The sequence below is a fragment of the Xenopus laevis genome, chromosome 5L, assembly GCF_017654675.1.
Source record: "Xenopus laevis strain J_2021 chromosome 5L, Xenopus_laevis_v10.1, whole genome shotgun sequence".
NCBI lineage: Eukaryota > Metazoa > Chordata > Amphibia > Anura > Pipidae > Xenopus > Xenopus laevis.
In genome coordinates this window covers 100,200,449-100,218,094 of record NC_054379.1, presented here as the reverse complement: position 1 = coordinate 100,218,094, position 17,646 = coordinate 100,200,449, and the positions used below count along the sequence as shown (strand labels likewise).

The 17,646-nt window shown below is 38.3% G+C and overlaps 2 protein-coding genes and 1 long non-coding RNA gene across 20 annotated transcripts in view; 2 read left to right on the top strand and 1 right to left on the bottom strand.

Moving 5' to 3' along the window:
* The first annotated feature begins 5,904 nt into the window (after positions 1–5,904).
* Positions 5,905–9,611, top strand: LOC121393763. Its single transcript, XR_005961325.1, has 2 exons — positions 5,905–6,242; positions 9,171–9,611. It is a non-coding gene; the product is annotated as an uncharacterized LOC121393763 (long non-coding RNA).
* The window catches only part of dst.L (dystonin L homeolog), a 296,950-nt gene continuing 288,619 nt past the window's right edge, over positions 9,316–17,646 (bottom strand). For all 17 annotated transcript variants that reach the window (XM_018263477.2, XM_018263472.2, XM_018263474.2 and 14 more), the window contains one exon: positions 9,316–10,249. In XM_018263477.2, coding sequence (XP_018118966.1) covers positions 9,996–10,249 — 254 coding nt within the window. In that variant the 3' untranslated portion in view covers positions 9,316–9,995. The remainder of the gene's footprint in view (positions 10,250–17,646) is intronic.
* On the top strand, positions 13,806–16,719 carry LOC121393762 (general transcription factor II-I repeat domain-containing protein 2-like). Of its 2 annotated transcripts, XM_041563184.1 has the most exons (3): positions 13,806–13,985; positions 14,283–14,385; positions 14,473–16,719. In XM_041563184.1, the coding sequence occupies exon 3, from the start codon at positions 14,474–14,476 to the stop codon at positions 16,289–16,291; it is 1,818 nt and encodes a 605-aa protein (XP_041419118.1). In that variant the 5' UTR covers positions 13,806–13,985; positions 14,283–14,385; position 14,473; the 3' UTR covers positions 16,292–16,719. The 2 variants fall into 2 exon arrangements, with proteins under 2 accessions (XP_041419118.1, XP_041419119.1); XM_041563185.1 differs by lacking the exon at positions 13,806–13,985 and having other exon boundaries at positions 14,208–14,385.

Below are 17,646 nucleotides of genomic sequence, written 5' to 3'. Positions count from 1 at the left end.
TGCAGCCATATGGGAGTTATAGTTGCACAATGCACTTTAAGATGTATAACACTAAATAGTTAATGGAAAACTTTTACCCATACTGCACTGCTGGTAGTCACATGAGATTATAAATGATTGTTTTTGGTTGTTCCTTTTTACACTTGATAAAGGGCGTGGGCCCGAAACATGTTGTGTAACTCATTATCCCAATAAAGAACTTTGCAGACAAGTTGCTGCCCTGGATTTGTTCCACAACTACTGAATGCATTGCAGATAGCAGGGGTTGTGAACCTCATTTCTGAGTAAGGTGTCAACCAGATGTGTCTCACTTGAACCCTCTCAGATGGAAATATGTTTATAAATGGGTCATTCAGCCCATGGAACATCCCCGAAACAATTCCATTCATTGGGCTGAGGTTCTGTAAAGGGACAGCTCTGCAATAGATCATATACTGTACAAGGAGCTGGTGTGCTTAGTTCTGGAGAAAGTAAATAAAAGTCACGTCCCCTCAAGTGGAATGAAGCAAGATAAAAAACAGAATAGGGATAACAGAGTTATTTTTGACTCAGTGCTCTATTTACTTGATGCTTCAGGAGGAATATAGGAACAAACAGATTTCTAATAACAAATTATGTTAATGAATGAAGGATCTGATGTTGTTCACTCACTCTAAATTTAGAACAGTATCAAATAATGTCCCAGAGATGGCTGCCAGTGCTGTTTTTTCCTGCCAGTGTGTCTGCTATTCCAATCAGTGTAGTTATTATGGGCTATCGCTCAAACAGAACTATTAGGCAATGGAAAGTAGAAGAGCCTGCAACTGATTCATGGTTTGGCAGGGACCCTCACCTAGATTTTCTGTTTTACAGCACTGTAATTGTATCATAGTGGATCAACTTTGCCTTATATGCACATAATCTTCAAATCCCCTTTTTTTCTCTCTAACGGGGCTAAAGGCATTTTAAACTTGCAACAATAATATCAAGCACTGGCTGAAAGCGAATATTTATTTTGTTTTCATATCTTATCCAAATGATCTAAGGTATTTTTAGCTGACTTATTTTAGCTGCTGCTATATTTAAAAATATCTCCCCTTTTTTTACTCCAGACAAAGCACCAGCTCAGAGTCAGTGACATGTTTCCATAAAAGCAGAACTAAAGCAGCTTGCATGCTTCTCTCTGTTATTATTCTTGCATAGGAAATGGTTATAACACCACATTATATTCCTCTGTCCCCCGACTAATCTCCCGTGTGGCTCCCTGTCCAACACAACACACACATTTGCAGGTAGCTGTTGTCTATGAGTAAGTGTCCATCCCAGTATGTTCAGAATTTAACAGCAGGGTCAGATGGGGATGTAAAGGAAATCTTTAACCCCAAAATGAATACTTGAACAACAGATAGTTTATATCAAATTAAGTGGCATATTAAAGAATATTATCAAACTAGAATATATTTTTAAAGGGGTGGTTCACCTTTAAGGTAACTTTTATTATGGTATAGTATGGTCAATTCTAAGCAACTTTTCAATTGGTTTTCATTATTTATTTTATATAGTTTTATAGCTATTTTATAGCTGACTCTTTGCAGCTTTCAAATGGGCGTTGCTGACCTCCATCTAAACAACAAATGCTCTGTAAGGCTACAAATGTATTGCATGGTTGCTAGGATAATTTGAACCCTAGTTACCAGATTGCTTAAAATGCAAATTGGAGAGCTGCTGAATAAAAAGCTGAAAAACTCAAAAAACACAAATAATAAAAAAAGAAAAACAATTACAAATGATCTCAGAATATCACTCTCTACATCATACTAAAAGTTATCTCAAAAGTGAACAACCCATTTAAGTAAATATTGCCCTTTTACATCTCTTGCCTTGAACCACCATTTTGTGATGGTCTGTGTGCTGCCTCAGAGATCACCTGACCAGAAATACTACAACTCTAACTGTCACAGGAAGAAGTGTGGAAGCAAAAGACACAACTCTGTCTGTTAATTGGCTCATGTGACTTAACATGTTTGGTTTGTTTGTGTGCACAGTGTATCCTACGATCCAGGGGGCAGCCTTTATTTTTTAAAATGACAATTTTCTATTTATGATTACTCAATGGCACATACTACTAAAACATATATATTATTATGAAAATGGTTTATTTACATGAAGCAGGGTTTTATATACTGTATGAGCTGTTTTATGCAATATCTTTTTATAGAGACCTACATTGTTTGAGGGGTATAGTTTTCCTTTAAGGCACCAGACAAGCCAGACCCAGACATTAAAGGGGATGAGAGTATATACTGACTTAGTTCCATTTATACTGTAAGTCATGCAGAAAGCAGTTGGCAATAGAATAAGAGTGGCTGGATGCTCTGAGACACTGAGCCTCGCTGGAGAAAATATTTGTTCCTTTTGCCCCTTTGCATAGAACCAGCAATAGTAAATACTGGTGTTACCGCTTTTTTAACCAAAACCTAGTCACACCACTCTAAGCCAATCTCTCGTTTAGGTGCTCAGTTTATTCATTACAGAGGTTCATTACATTAGCTTTGTGTGACATCACTTCCTGCCTGAGTTTCTCCCTGCTCACTTATAGCTCTGGGCTCAGATTACAGCAGAGAAGGGGGGGAGAAGAGGAGCAAACTGAGCAAGCTCACGCCCAGGGCAAGGAGGTTTAAGCTGAAGGCAGGAAGTCTGATACAGAAGCCCATGTGTACACAATAGAAGGAAAGAAATGCAGTGTTTCTTTTGACAGGGGACTCAGAGCAGCATTACTTTGAGGGTTTACTGGTATATTTAGGTGGACCTTTCTGATAAGGCTTACTTAGTTTTAACCTTTCCTTCTCCTTTGAGTTAACTTTTAGTTGGATGTGGAGAGTGATATTTTGAGACAATATGCAATTTGTTTTCATTTTTTTGTTGTTGTTTTTTTTAGTTCTTTGGCTTTTTATTCAGTAGCTCCTCAGTTTGCAATTTCGGCTATCTGGTTGCTAGGGTCCACATTACCCTAGCAGCCATGCATTGATTTAAATAAGAGACTGGAATATGAATAGAAGAGGCCCTGGATAGAAAGAGGAGTAATCAAAAGTAGCAATAACAATAAATCTGTAGCCTTACATAGAAAAAAAAGAAAATAATAAAAAAAAATTATATATAAAAATAAATAATGAAGAGTAATTAAAAAGTTGCTTAGAACTGGCCATTCTATAACGTACTAAGTTAACTTAAAGGCAAACCACCCCTTTAGGGAGATCACTTGGAAACTGTTCAATGTTCTAATTTCCTAATGTGCAAATCCCATCCCATATTGTGTGTAATCCCTTTCTCTTTGTATATGCTCAATAGTACATCCATGCTTATCCTGCCTCAATATTATAAGAGTGTCTCTAAAGAAGGATCATTTAACTGCATCAGAGATAAACTCATTATCTCATTATCTATTGACACTGATTCTGCTGCATTGAAATAGCGGTTGCTAAGGATGGAAGGGATAAATATAATTTCAAACTTGAGGGATAATTAACAACAGGAGAACTAATGGCTTTCACTGAGTCAATCATTCAGTCGGCGTTAAGGTGAATTGGACTTTATATCATACATGCCTATGGGTCACACTGGAATAAGCCTGCTGGGATGTCATCACATAGTGTTATTAACTGCAAAATGTACCTTGTATGACACCACCGAATCCTAAACCAAGTTGCAGCAACTATATGCCACAAGCAATACTTTGCAGTTCTTATTGGGTATTTTGTGAATCCGTTCCAAATTCTTTGTCCAATACATGTCACATAAAGTACATACCCATTAGAGAAACAGTATCACCAAAAAATGTGTTTATTATAATTGTTTTTATGCATTTCAATATAATGTGCCGTGACTCTGCAATGGTAAAAAAAATGTATGTTTACTTCACTACTTCAATACTTCATTCAAGCTACAGTAAATATGACAAAAGGCACAGGTGCTGGATAAACAGATACAAATTTTAAACATCAATAAAATGGAATGTTCATGGTCCTTAATCGAGGGGCAGAACTGAGCCAATCAGTGAGCAATGCTGCCTGTACAAGAGAGTTCCATTTGTATTTATTCCACTGTCTTGACCATTTAATGGACTATAGGAACTTATCCATTTAATAAGGTGCTGAAACATTCGCTTTTCACTGCCAGAAGGGGATGGGGACAGTATTTCAACAATAGTATATAAGCGAGAGGGAACAATAAAGCTCAACGTTCATCAAACTCAAAAGCTACAGACTAAACATGTCTGCTCATTTCCAGCTGTGCATCTACTCTAGGTGATGGATGAACAAACAGAAAGAGAAGCAGTGGATTTTTGGGCAAAGAGAATGCAAATGGCCAGAGAGGGTTTCAGCCCCGAGCAAGAGTAATAGCTAGAAAAGGTTATTTTTGGTGGAGCTCCAACATCAATGAGTTCTGAAGATAAAGGACAGAGCATGCACTCCTTGCAAGATTTTAGAAGGGATGGGAAGGTTCTTTGTTCCACTCCCATCACACCTACTTTTATCTCCCAAAGCACTCCATAATACAGGTCCATTCTAGTCAGCATCAGCAACCTTCCCTAGAACTCTCTCAGGGCTGAAACATTCTGGTACAAAAATTGATTAATTGTATGTCAAGCACTAACAAGGAGTTACATATTTTGCAGTTATATTATTTATATGTCTTATACGTATGTTAAAGTTTGTTGTTTAGTGTGTAACTGGTATATTTATAGTAGTACCTATGCTACAGCTTATTCAACTATCTAGAAATATGTGTGAGTCAGCTAATGTGTGTAATATTGTTAATCATTGCTTGATATACAGTATTTATATAGTTATATAGAAACAGCCATCACAACATCACTGTCCTGACTGTGAAGAACCCCCTACGTTGCTTCAAATGAAAGTTCTTTTCTTCTAGTCTAAAGGGGTGGCCTCTGGTACGGTGATCCACTTTATGGGTAAAAAGGTTCCCTGCTATTTGTCTATAATGTCCTCTAATGTACTTGTGTAATCATGTCCCCTTGCAAGCACCTTATTTCCAGAGAAAACAACCCCCATCTCCTCTCTTAGTTTAATTCTTCAATTGTTTTTTACCAGTTTAGATGGATATGCTTATTTGTATTTCATTCTCCTTTCATAAGCATAAATAATATTAATTCAGATGACACCTAATCCTACATACATGCCACAGATTCACGGCTTTTCCCCCTTTAAATCTGTACACGCATATATAATTATAAAATTCATTGGATACATATAGATTGTCTGCAGTCTTCAGCACACATCTAAATAAATCTCCAGATTAATATGGCTTTTATATGAATCTGGTTTTGAAGGAAGTATCTGAAACTTTACAACATTATGCAAATGCATTAGGGATTTATAAGTTTATGTAATAAAAGGCACTAAACTTGCCCAGGAGAAGTAACTCATAGCGACCAATCAGCAGGGAGCATTTATTGGTCACCTGTTTAAAAGCAAACATCTTATTGGTTGCTGTCGGTTACTGTTCCTGGGCAAACTTAGTTCCTTTTATTACATATATGGGATAGACCTCTGTGCTTGTTAATTCCTTTATTTTAAAAAAATTGAGGGCTGGTTACTGTGTTTAACCCTGTAAATGTGCAGACAAGCCCCTGGGGTAGCTTATTAATTGTTTCACCAGTATATTGACCAAAGTGTATGGGAGAATCATTTAGAGCTCACCATAGAACTCCAGAGTTGAGCCCTTTGCCTATGACTACTACTGTCATGAACTACCTGGAATCGAACTCTGGCCTACATACTTTTAAGTTCCTGCATTACCTCACTGAGCCACTGGAGACCTTTGAGATAGGATTCTACAGAATTGCTGATAGACACTCTGGTTTCCTTATGTGTTTGCTCAACTCCTCCTCCTCCTTTATCAAACACAGGTGTGTATAGCTTGCCAATTAAGGGGCTTTATAAGCCTGTTGCAAACCATGCCCAGGTGCTTGATCATTAAGCGTCACAGCCTGTTTCTACAGACCAGAGATTTCCTGCTTTTGTTCCTGATTCCTGCTTTGTTCCTGAGTCTCCGTCCGGTTCCCTGTTCCTGTGTGCCTGTGTTCTCTGCTCCAGTTTCCCATTACCTGCTCTCTGTTGGATCTCCTGGTAATTGACCTCCGCTTGCTTACTGGACTACCCTCTGCCATCAGCCTGCCCCCGACCTCAGCCTGTTTCTTGGACTTGCCTTTATTGTTACCTGCACTTGACCACCGGCCTGGTGTAAGAACTTATATTATTTTTTATCTTTTGTTCATCTGTTATATTGCCATCATTTTCATTATTAAAATATTCTTCTGCATAACATGTTTCCGGCCTATCAAAACCTCAAATACCCACTGTACTCATGTTATACAGCACCAAGGCTCCTAACTACCAGCCACTCACCTGTGATCAGTCTTGACAACTACTCTATATTGCATTATAATGTACTGTGCATCCCCTCTGCCACAACGGTTCAGTGTCGGACTGACCCACAGGGATACCAGGAAAACTCCAGGTGGGCCCAGGTGTCAGTGGGCCCTCATGCTGCTAAACTTATGGCCTATTTCATGGCCATTCCCTAGTCTATGAGAACAAAGAGGATAAAAAGATGGAATAATAGGAGAATAGATGAATAACTAGGAGAATAGATGTTGATTGAGGAGATGAAGAATATTAGTACTGAGAGTGGGCCTCTGGTCTAAGGTTTTATGGTGGGCCCCTGGTCTAAGCTTTTTGGCGGGCCCCTGGTGTCCCAGTCCAACACTGCAACTGTTCCAGTAACTGTTGAATTTGTTTAGGAATCTTTGCTACCCAAGTTATTGTGATAGTCAGGCCCAGATTTGTGGAAAGGCCACCAAGGCCTGGGCCTAAGGCAGCAGGATTTTAGGGGGCGTCATGAAGCCCAACCACACCTGCATTGGTTCGGAAGCTCTGGGGCTGATCATGAGATACAAGTTTTTTGAATTTCCCATGAGCCAATCCCAGTGCTCCCAACCTGATGATGAAAATGTGCGCATGTTCATAAATGAAGTAGAGGGGACAGGGGTGATGAACGGCAGCAGGCTTAGGGTGCCCACTATGTAAATCTAGCCCTGGTGATAGTGAAATAATGTGACCCAGATCAGGACAAACTAAGATTCTTGTGAAACCCATGCTCTACTGCAATATGCCAAAAACCCATAGAGGGATTTATGTATTTACATATATATCCTCATTTTCTAATGCTCCTTTCTGAAGCCAAATGATGGCATGGTATGTACTGTATTTTATTTTTTACTGATCTGAAATAAACTGAAGACAAAGATTATGCTTAGAGCATTACATGAAGAAACATAAAAGTACAAAAGCACTTTTGGAAGTTTTGTGTGGGAAACTTTTTTGGGATGCCGTCCCAGCCTTGGACATGATGTAGAAGGTTGAGAAATGATGCAATTACCAGTGAGAGTGTTTGAGAATATGTCTATCCATAAGTAGCTGATAATGAATGAGATAAGCAAATGCTACACCAATGGCTGCCAATAGAGAGTACATAGTAAGCAGAATCTTGTGTTTATTGTCCTCTAAAATACATGATTTAGCTGCTGTTTACCTTAAAATGCAAGTAAGCCTAGTTTCTTACATCATTAGACATACTTTCCAAATAAAAGTCCAAGTTTTAAAAATAACTGAAGGCTTATCAATAAATCTTTCTGCACACTACAAGCTCATTTACTGTTACCCCATTTGTATGTCCTGCTAAAAAAATAAGTACTAAGAGACACAAATCTGCCTGTGAAGCAAATTCTACATCACACAATTAATTCAAAAGCACAGATGTTACTGCAAAGGGGCAGAGGGTAAGACATGATGCACAAAGGAATGGAAAGAAGTGATTCACAATGATTATCAACAGCTTAGGTTGCATGGTTACACAGAAAACTCTTACAAAGGGTATATAACCAACCATGCTGAAACAAAATGAAAACTACAATAATTTCCAGGTTAGTATGAAATGGATATACCCCCCTCGGGAACGATGGTCAATTCTGTGTGATAAATCCATGAAACTGTGTTAAATTGTCTAGACATTCTGTAAGAATAGATACCATTTCCATTATTCATGCCATGTGCTTGAGCTTATTTATAGAGAAACACCATAATTACCCCTGAGTTACTCAACCATAAAAAGTAAATTACGAGCACTTGTTTATTTCTGGGTAGAGAATTCAAGAGCTGAGTCAGTTATTGATGATTACGCATTTGGCTTTGGTCAGTGGTTTTTCTGTGCATTAAAGTGAATTTTTAAATGCATCACTTTATTATGTGGTCGTGCCCATACGTGGGTGGATAGTGGCAGCAGGTTTAGCCCTTCTCGATTGTACTCACTCTGTGTGCGAAATGGCTTTTCCAGTCAATTTCTGTGCACAACGTTCGCAAATTTTTTAAATGATATATTTTATTTATTTTTAGGCCAACAGACTTCAGATAGATTTCCAATAAAAGTCCTCTGGACTGAGCTGGCAGCTTATTGGGCAATGCATGTGGAGTCCTGCTGACTAATATATGGCTGAAAATTGGCCAGATATATATTAAAAAAATATTTAAAATCCAATCAGGCAGCTCTGGAGCGTTGATGTGGTTTTTGCCCAGCAGGTTTTCATAGGTGTGCTGTATAATCCAATTATTAGTTACAGGGCCAACAATTGGGTCAGTCCAATTTTATACTCTCTTTTTACTCACCTGTAGATCATTCCAGCAGATGCAAGAAGGTTCCATCTTGAAATCTACTTGTAAGAATAATGGAACACATGTTGGTTTGTGCCCACAATTGCACTAAATGACCCCTAATATATTTTTTGTTTAAATGTATAACATTCACATTGCTTTTAGGTGTAAATAAAATTGTTCCATTAAAAAACAGCGTCCCTTTAATACAGCATTTGAAATGCTGCAAAAAAAGTCGCCAGCGTTCAGTGCCCAGGACGAAACTCCGCATATAAGAGAATTGGCGTAGTTTGAGCGCATTTGTGGAAAGCGGAGTGCTGCGATGGGTGCGAAACTGACACTGGCGAAAATTCGTCCGTAGTAAATCTACCCCATACAGTTTTTAACTTGCAGGATTTGTGCCGATTATGTGTAGTATGTGTCAATGCAAACAGCTCATGGTTTTTTTGTTTGTTTTACCAGGTCTCTCAGGGCAACAAATCAACAGCTTCCCTATGATGTTTGTTCATTGGCATATCAGGTTAACTTTTGACTGCACATTTAAAGCTGAGAAACCTGTATCTAATTCCTCAACGTATAGCTCATAAAACCAATTCCAGCCATGCGATCGGTTTTGGACATGTTTTATTATTTAGATTTTGCAAGCAAAACGGATTTCATACAAAAGTAGTCTGATACCTATCATCCACTCAAGCGAAAGAAAACCTCACTTATGCACATAATGCGATTATTTGGACACAACTAAAGTTCTATTGGGCAGAATCTCACAGGCGTTAAGAAAAATGAGTCTTGCACGTGATTAAATACCGACCTGTGAGATCCCCAACATAAAACTGCGCAAAATAAATGCAGTGTGCATAAATATATATTCAAGTGAATAAAGATTTAGTGTTTGTATTTTCAGCTCAGATCACCTTTTTTTTTTTTTTGCACTAGTATAAATACTGTCATTCTGAGGTATTCATATTGGTAACTAATGAAGCTGTGGTTGGCATACTGTACTGTCTTCCAGAATGCAGAGAGTTATAAATACATTCAACAACTGCTTTAGTGGATGTCTGACACACAAAGAGGGACAGGTTAGTTTCATTGAATCTCCTTTACACTCTTCCAAACGATAAGACAATGAAATGTTGATAAAAATAAGTGTAAAAACAAGACAAACATACATTTAAGGCCATCTGCAGGGTTAAAATCAAACATCGCATTTTACACAATAGTTTTTACATCTTAGGAACTTAAATAGGCAAAGCACAATGAAAAAAAGCTGTGCAGAGCAAGGCGCCCTTATCTTTTTGTCAGTTTGTTGGGTTTGTTCATTGGAGACCGTCGTTGTGGTGTTGGAATTTTGGAAGGTTTGCCTGTTCCTGAGCGTGGACTTGCTCGCGGAGACGGCCTGCTGCTGTTTAACAAAGTCTCGGGCATATCAGAACACACTGATTGGATTTCTGAAATATCAAAGTCTGAGGCATCGCTGCCGCGCCGACTGCTTGATCTGCTTCCAGCTTTGCTTCCGGCACGACTTGGAGTTTTCCTGTAGTCTAAAAACAGTACAGAATGACATTAGTGTTAATTTAATCATCAATTATGGTAAATCTAAATGACAGATGATTAAATACTGTACAGGAAGACAAGCTCAGCGAGTCGCTGGATTTAATACAATCATTTCTCCACAAAGAAAATTGTTGCTCTTATTTTGATAAACATTCATATTTTATTTACAGACTTATTTTAGCTTTTGTTACCTAAATCAATGTTCTAACATTCTAAGATGACACTGTTCTCTGAATATTTAAAAAAATCCAATGCAGGGCACAGAAAAGGAGCCCTATAATAAACATTAAGGCAGTAGTAGGCTCAATGTTACAAATTGGTAAAAAAAAAACCAAAAAAATAGCACTTTGTGTCTGTATTATAATACATCTTACTACATTTTTGTAAGGACTCTACAGGCCCCTCTGGTGATGGCAATGATAGTACTGCTCCACCTGACATCTGCACTGCCTGTTCTGCCTGCTGGCACAAACTGAATCTCGGTCAAAGATTGCTGCTGAAATATTTATTAAAAAAACATCAATTACACTTTACATAGTGCGACTATATAGCCTTAATCTTTCCATGCCAGATAGTTCTGTTAGTTACAGGCTGTGTGTTCATTTCTCCTCTAGCTGAAGGTCTGGGGCATGTGCACATGGACCTATTGATAAGAGTATACACTTATCACTTGGAATCTGGTTATTTCAGTTAAAAGTTTTGCCTGTTGCCTGCCCTATCAGCACCTAATAAAGAGTGTAACCTGTTTGCCAGTACCATTTTTCACCAGTACTAGCTTCCTTACACTGGACCTTATGGCTAGTGGCCCCTGACAATTTTTTTTGCATGCCCTTTTGTGCCCAGTATGTGTATAGACAATATCCATTTTCTTTTCCGTTCTTTCACAACTGGTGCAAGTGCTCAGCAGACGGGTTCTAAACAGTACAATTTTACATTTGTAGGACACTTGCATCCATGGGATAAGTAAATTAATCCAAATGTGTACTACAGTCATCTCCTAGCATCATGTAGACCAGGGATCCCCAACCTTTTTCACCCGTGAACCACATTCATATGTAAGAAGGGTTGGGGAGCAACACAAGCATGAAAATAGTTCCTGAGGATGCAAACAAAGGACTGTAATTGGCTACTGGTAGCCCTATATGGACTGGCAGCCTACAGAAAGCTCTGTTTGGCAGTACACCTGGTTTTTATGCACCAAAACTTGCCTCTAAGCCTGGAATTCAAAAATAATCACCTGCTTTAAAGCAAATGGGAGCAACATCCAAGAGGTTGGGGAGCAACGATCTACTGGTTGGGGATCACTGATGGAGAGTATTACTAACAGGTAACTTAATTAAAGAACAATATGGAGTTGCATCCAGGCCCGGATTTGTAGCGAGGCCACATAGGCCCGGACCTAGGGCGGCACATTTTTTGGGGTGGCATGCCGCCCAGCCGCTCTGTGGGGAGCCTGTGCTCCCCAGTGCTCCGACGCTCGCGCTTTTGCGCCAGCGTGTGGTAGTGCGGGCGGGCGCTAGGACCGCGCGGAGAGCACGGCCTAGGGGCGCCCGCCCAGCGAATCCGGCGCTGGTTGCATCCAATAACTCTGGAAACACTGCTTTTCAATGCCATATGGTTGAAATATCTCTGGACTGCTATATCAAGCACAATGCATGGTTAGATCATTTGTGGGGCTTTAGTTGGGATTTAAGATGCTTGTGATATTTCAGTTTTATATGGAGGAAACGCCATAAGCAGATAATAGCACACTTAAATAGATACAGGGCATTTTTTGCACCGCAATGTATATTAAAGTTCAGGAGCACTAATAGTAGCAAGAAAATAACTAGGAATTCTGTTATCATAAAACACAGTGTATTTAACACCAAAGGAATATGGTCATGGGAAAACATGTTTTTTTTTTTCTTCAAAAAGCAGCAGTTAATAGTGCTGCTCCAGCAGATTTCTGCACCGAAATCCATTTTTCAAAAGAGCAGACTGATTTTTTTTTATTTAATTTTGAAATCTGACATGGGACTAGACATTTTGTCAGTTTCCCAGCTGCCCCCAGTCATGTGACTTGAGCTCTGATAAACTTCAGTCACTCTTTACTTCCCTTCTCCGTCCCTGGAAGCCTAACAACAAAACAATGGGAAGGTAACTAGATAGCAGCTCCCTGACATATGATAACAGCTCCCTGGTAGATATAAGAACAGCACTCAATTTTAGTATAGCTCATCAGTTATGAACAGTATTTGTAGAACTCAACATATTTATTTGCCTTAATTGGTCATTACTCAATATAAGTTCTAAAGCAGGGGTGTCCAACCCGCGTCCCGCGGGCCGCATGCGGCTCGGAATGGAGGTCCGTGCGGCCCAGCAGGAAGCGTGCGTCAGAGGAAAGGCACGCCTCCTCTCCCCACAGTTTTGCTGGCTGCAGCCTCTCTGTGCTGTGCGTGCGGTGCGTGTGACGTCAGCGCTCTGCGTGTGACGTCAGCGCCGGCGCTCTGCGTGTGACGTCAGCGCCGGCGCTCTGCGTGTGACGTCACCGCCTGTGTTCTCCAGTCTCCCCAACGGCTGCTAGCTAGCAGCGCGTGTTTTTGGCGCCAATTTCCTGGCTTTGCTGGGCCCTGCCCCCTCTTGTCTGGCAGCGTGATAAAAGGCACAGAGAGAGAGCAACTCCCAAAACTACGTGGCGAGCAACTCCCAAAACTACGTGGCTCTTCTCCTGCCTAATGAAAGGCTAGCTTCAGCCTGCAGCTTACTGGCAAGTCTGGCACTCTTGCACTCCACAGCAACCAATTATTATTACCTCAGCTCCCCTGGTTCAGCACAATACACCTGCACAGTATTTTTACAGGTACAGAATTTTTTACTGTTTTAGTCTGGCTTAGTGCTTTGCATTTGACATGATAAATTTGGAAGTAGGGATTTGTGTAATAACACCCCTGGGCCATATACCTATTCCACAATTTTCTGGAATTATTATTTTCACTAAATTCACTGTGTGTAGGTCTGTAGGCTAATTAAAGAGCAGTGCAATAAATTAGAATTAATACAAAAATTAATTAAAAATAAATGAATTCCCAAGCCCCCTGTGATTCCCAATAATCAATTGATTTGTTTTTTAAGATAATTAATTATGAGGTAAATGTACTTAATAGCTTATAAGTGCATTGCAATGAATTATCACTTCTTAATTAAATTCACAGTTCATAGTATCAAAAATAGAGAATTAATTTTGTAACTGAAAAATGAATTATAAATAAATTGTTTATTCAACTTCAAAAGTAGCCCAAACATAGCACAATATGTGCAGTGAAATAAATAATTTTTTATGAAAATACGCCAGTTACAAATTGGGCCTCTTTTAGTTACACCCCTGGTGATGGTCAAGTCTGTACCTACCTTTATTGGAAAATTAGCAAAACAGTGAAAATTTAAAAAAGGCATATTTTCACATACATTCATTTATTTTTTAGACTTTTTTTTCCTGCAAATATTGAGCTATTTTTGGGCTACCTTTGAATGCCACTTGGCTAGTTTTGGGCTGGTTTTGAAAATTAGACCTGGCAACCCTGTTTGTATGCGATGTGTGCCATCCATGAACGGGCATTTTACATAGCATTCCCTTTTTTAAACAGTTATTTGTTCCTGTGAGGTGCACTGTACACAGCTTCCTACAGCAGAAACACTGAGCTGATCAACCTGAAAGTGAGCGTTCGGTGGTTATTTGGAAAGGTAGGTAAGCATTTTTAAGTGGCACCTCTCCCATCGCCTGCTATGTTTTACATTTGGCAGCCATAAACGGTAATATAGTACATATTTTCCTTATAGCTCTTGCTATTCGTTCCCGTGCAGCTTCCTATAGCAGAAACACAGAGCTTATCATTTTTAACCTATCAACCTGCAAGTGAGCCTTAGTTGTTATTTAGAAGGCAGGTAAGCATTATTAAGTGGCACCTCATGCATCACCTGCTATGCTTTTTTACAGTTGGCAGCCATAATTGGTAAATATAGTCCCTATTTTTCTTCTAGCAAACTCTTGCTATTTGTTCCCATGTGGTGGTGTGCAGCTTCAAAGTGCAGAAAAATAGCAGTCATCAACCTCCTACTACAGTCCTGTTATTAGGAAAGGCAGGTAAGCAGTACATCTGCAGCACATTAAGTATTGCTAGCCATGCTTCACAATTAACAACATAATAAATATAGTCCCTATTTTTTTTAGCATGGCTTTCAGAATCTCTGAATCGAAAAAAGAACACAGAAAAAGAAAAGTTACAGAGGAAGGAAGAGTGTTTAAAGAAAATTGGACAGAAGAGTACTTTTTTGTTGAGGCAAACAGTAAAGCACTCTGCTTAATTTGTGGTGAATATGTGCAAGTTTTCAAAGACTATAATTTAAAAAGGCATTATATGCAAAAACATGCTGCAAAATTCTCTGTGTATCAAGGAATGTGTCGTAAGGACAAAGCAATGGAACTTAAGAAAAGTCTGTCTTCTCAACAAAATTTATTTAAAAAAGTTATTACTCAGACAGAATCTATTGTAAAAGCTAGTTATGTGGTAACATATTTAATAGCAAAAAAATCAAAACCATTTACTGATGGTGAGTTTATTAAGCAATGTATGGAAAGTGTGGCAGACATAATTTGCCCTGAAAAAAAAGGGGATATTTCTAAAATAAGTTTGTCACACCAGACTATAGCCAGGCGAACAGAAGACATTGGAAAATCTGTTGAAAGATGTTTGAAGAGTAAAGCTGCTAAATTTAAATATTATGCTTTGGCAGTGGATGAAAGCACTGATGCTACAGATACGGCTCAACTTGCCATTTTTATGAGAGGTATTGATAATGAATATAATGTTACTGAAGAGATGGCTTCTTTAGTGCCATTAAAAGACACAACTAAATCAAGAGATTTATATGAAGCAGTAAAAAATATGTTAAATAGATATTCTCTGTCTTTTGTAAACATATCTGGTATAGTTACTGATGGTGCCCCAGCAATGGTAGGTAGAAGAGAGGGACTTGTAAAATTAATAGAAAATGATGCAATTGCTGCCAAAAACTCACATTTAATGAAGTATCATTGCATAGTACATCAAGAAAATTTATGTGCAAAAGCTTTAAAAATGGATAACATCATGCAAATAGTGATAAAGGCTGTGAATTTCATAAGGGCCAAGGGCTTGAATCATCGCCAGTTCCAGGAATTTCTTAGAAGTATAGATGCTGACTGTGGTGATGTCATTTACTTCTCAGAAGTAAGATGGCTAAGTCGAGGCCAAATGTTGAAAAGATTTTATGATTTGCGACATGAAGTAAAGTCATTTATGGTATCAAAAGCAAAATGTGTGCCTGAACTTGATGATGAAAACTGGCTTACAGATTTAGCATTTTTAGTGGATTTGACCTCCCATTTGAATGACTTAAATATGCGTCTTCAAGGTAAAAACCAGCTTATCAACACAATGTTCCAAGGCATAACAGCATTCCAAACGAAACTAAAATTATGGGAAGATCAAATTAAGGCAAACAATTTTATGCATTTCAACACATTGGCCAAACATGTTCCTGTGAACACTGAAAAATATGCAGCCTTGCTTTATGATTTGATACAAGAATTTGAAAAACGTTTTCAGGATTTCAGGGAAAATAAACAACATTTTGCTATATTTGCAACACCATTTTCAGTTGACATAAATATGTTACCTGCCAATTTTCAAATGGAATGCATTGAGCTGCAATCTGACTTCCAGCTTAAGGAAAAATTTGATCATGTGTCTTTACTGGACTTTTATAGGTCCTATCTTCCCAGAGATAAATATCCCTCACTGCACAACCATGCCTTATTCATGTCATCACTTTTTGGCAGCACCTATATTTGTGAGCAACTTTTTTCAAGAATGAAGCACACTAAGAGTAAAATTAGAACCAAATTATCTGATGAGCACCTTGAAAATTCACTGAGAATTGCAACTACTTCAATGGAACCAGATATTGATGCATTAGTTTATCAAACACAATGTCAAAAATCCCACTAGGATGGCTTAATTTGCTCTCTTTTCTTTTACTTTTTTTGTAAACTTTACTCTTACAGTTATCATCTTTTTTGCATTGTAAAAACATATATTTGCTTCACATTGCATGTGTAGACAACTTAAGGAAAACTTTGACTATGTGTCTTTACTGGACTTTTATAGGTCCTATCTTCCCAGAGATAAATATCCCTCACTTCACAACCATGCCTTATTCCTGTCATCACGTTTTGGCAGCACCTATATTTGTGAGCAACTTTTTTCAAGAATGAAGCACACTAAGAGTAAAATTAGAACCAAATTATCTGATGAGCACCTTGAATATTCACTGAGAATTGCAACTACTTCTAATCTAATGCATCAATATCTGGTTCCATTGAGCAGTAGTTTATCAAGTCAAGTGCAATGTCAAAAATTCCATTAGGATGGTTTGTTTTGCTCTCTTTTCTTATGATTTTATACAAGAATTTGAAAAACGTTTTCAGGATTTCAGGGAAAATAAACAACATTTTGCTATATTTGCAACACCATTTTCAGTTGACATAAATATGTTACCTGACAATTTTCAAATGGAATGCATTGAGCTGCAATCTGACTTCCAGCTTAAGGAAAAATTTGATCATGTGTCTTTACTGGACTTTTATAGGTCCTATCTTCCCAGAGATAAATATCCCTCACTTCACAACCATGCCTTATTCCTGTCATCACTTTTTGGCAGCACCTATATTTGTGAGCAACTTTTTTCAAGAATGAAGCACACTAAGAGTAAAATTAGAACCAAATTATCTGATGAGCACCTTGAATATTCACTGAGAATTGCAACTACTTCTAATCTAATGCATCAATATCTGGTTCCATTGAGCAGTAGTTTATCAAGTCAAGTGCAATGTCAAAAATTCCATTAGGATGGTTTGTTTTGCTCTCTTTTCTTATGAATGAAGAATGAAGCACACTAAGAGTAAAATTAGAACAAATTATCTGATGAGCACCTTGAATATTCACTGAGAATTGCAACTACTTCAATGGAACCAGATATTGATGCATTGATTAGTAGTTTATCAAACACAATCTCTAAAATCCCACTAGGATGGTTTAATTTGCTCTTTTCTTTTACTTTTTTTGTAAAGTTTACCAGTAAGCTGCAGGCTGAAGCTAGCCTTTCATTAGGCAGGAGAAGAGCCATGTAGTTTTTGGAGTTGCTTGCCACAAAATTAGAACCAGATTATCTGATGAGCACCTTGAATATTCACTGAGAATTGCAACTACTTCTAATCTAATGCATCAATATCTGGTTCCATTGAGCAGTAGTTTATCAAGTCAAGTGCAATGTCAAAAATCCCATTAGGATGGTTTGTTTTGCT

Excerpts from the sequence above, each read along its gene's own strand:
- LOC121393762 (XM_041563184.1), top strand. The coding sequence starts at position 14,474 with ATGGCTTTCAGAATCTCTGAATCGAAAAAAGAACACAGAAAAAGAAAA.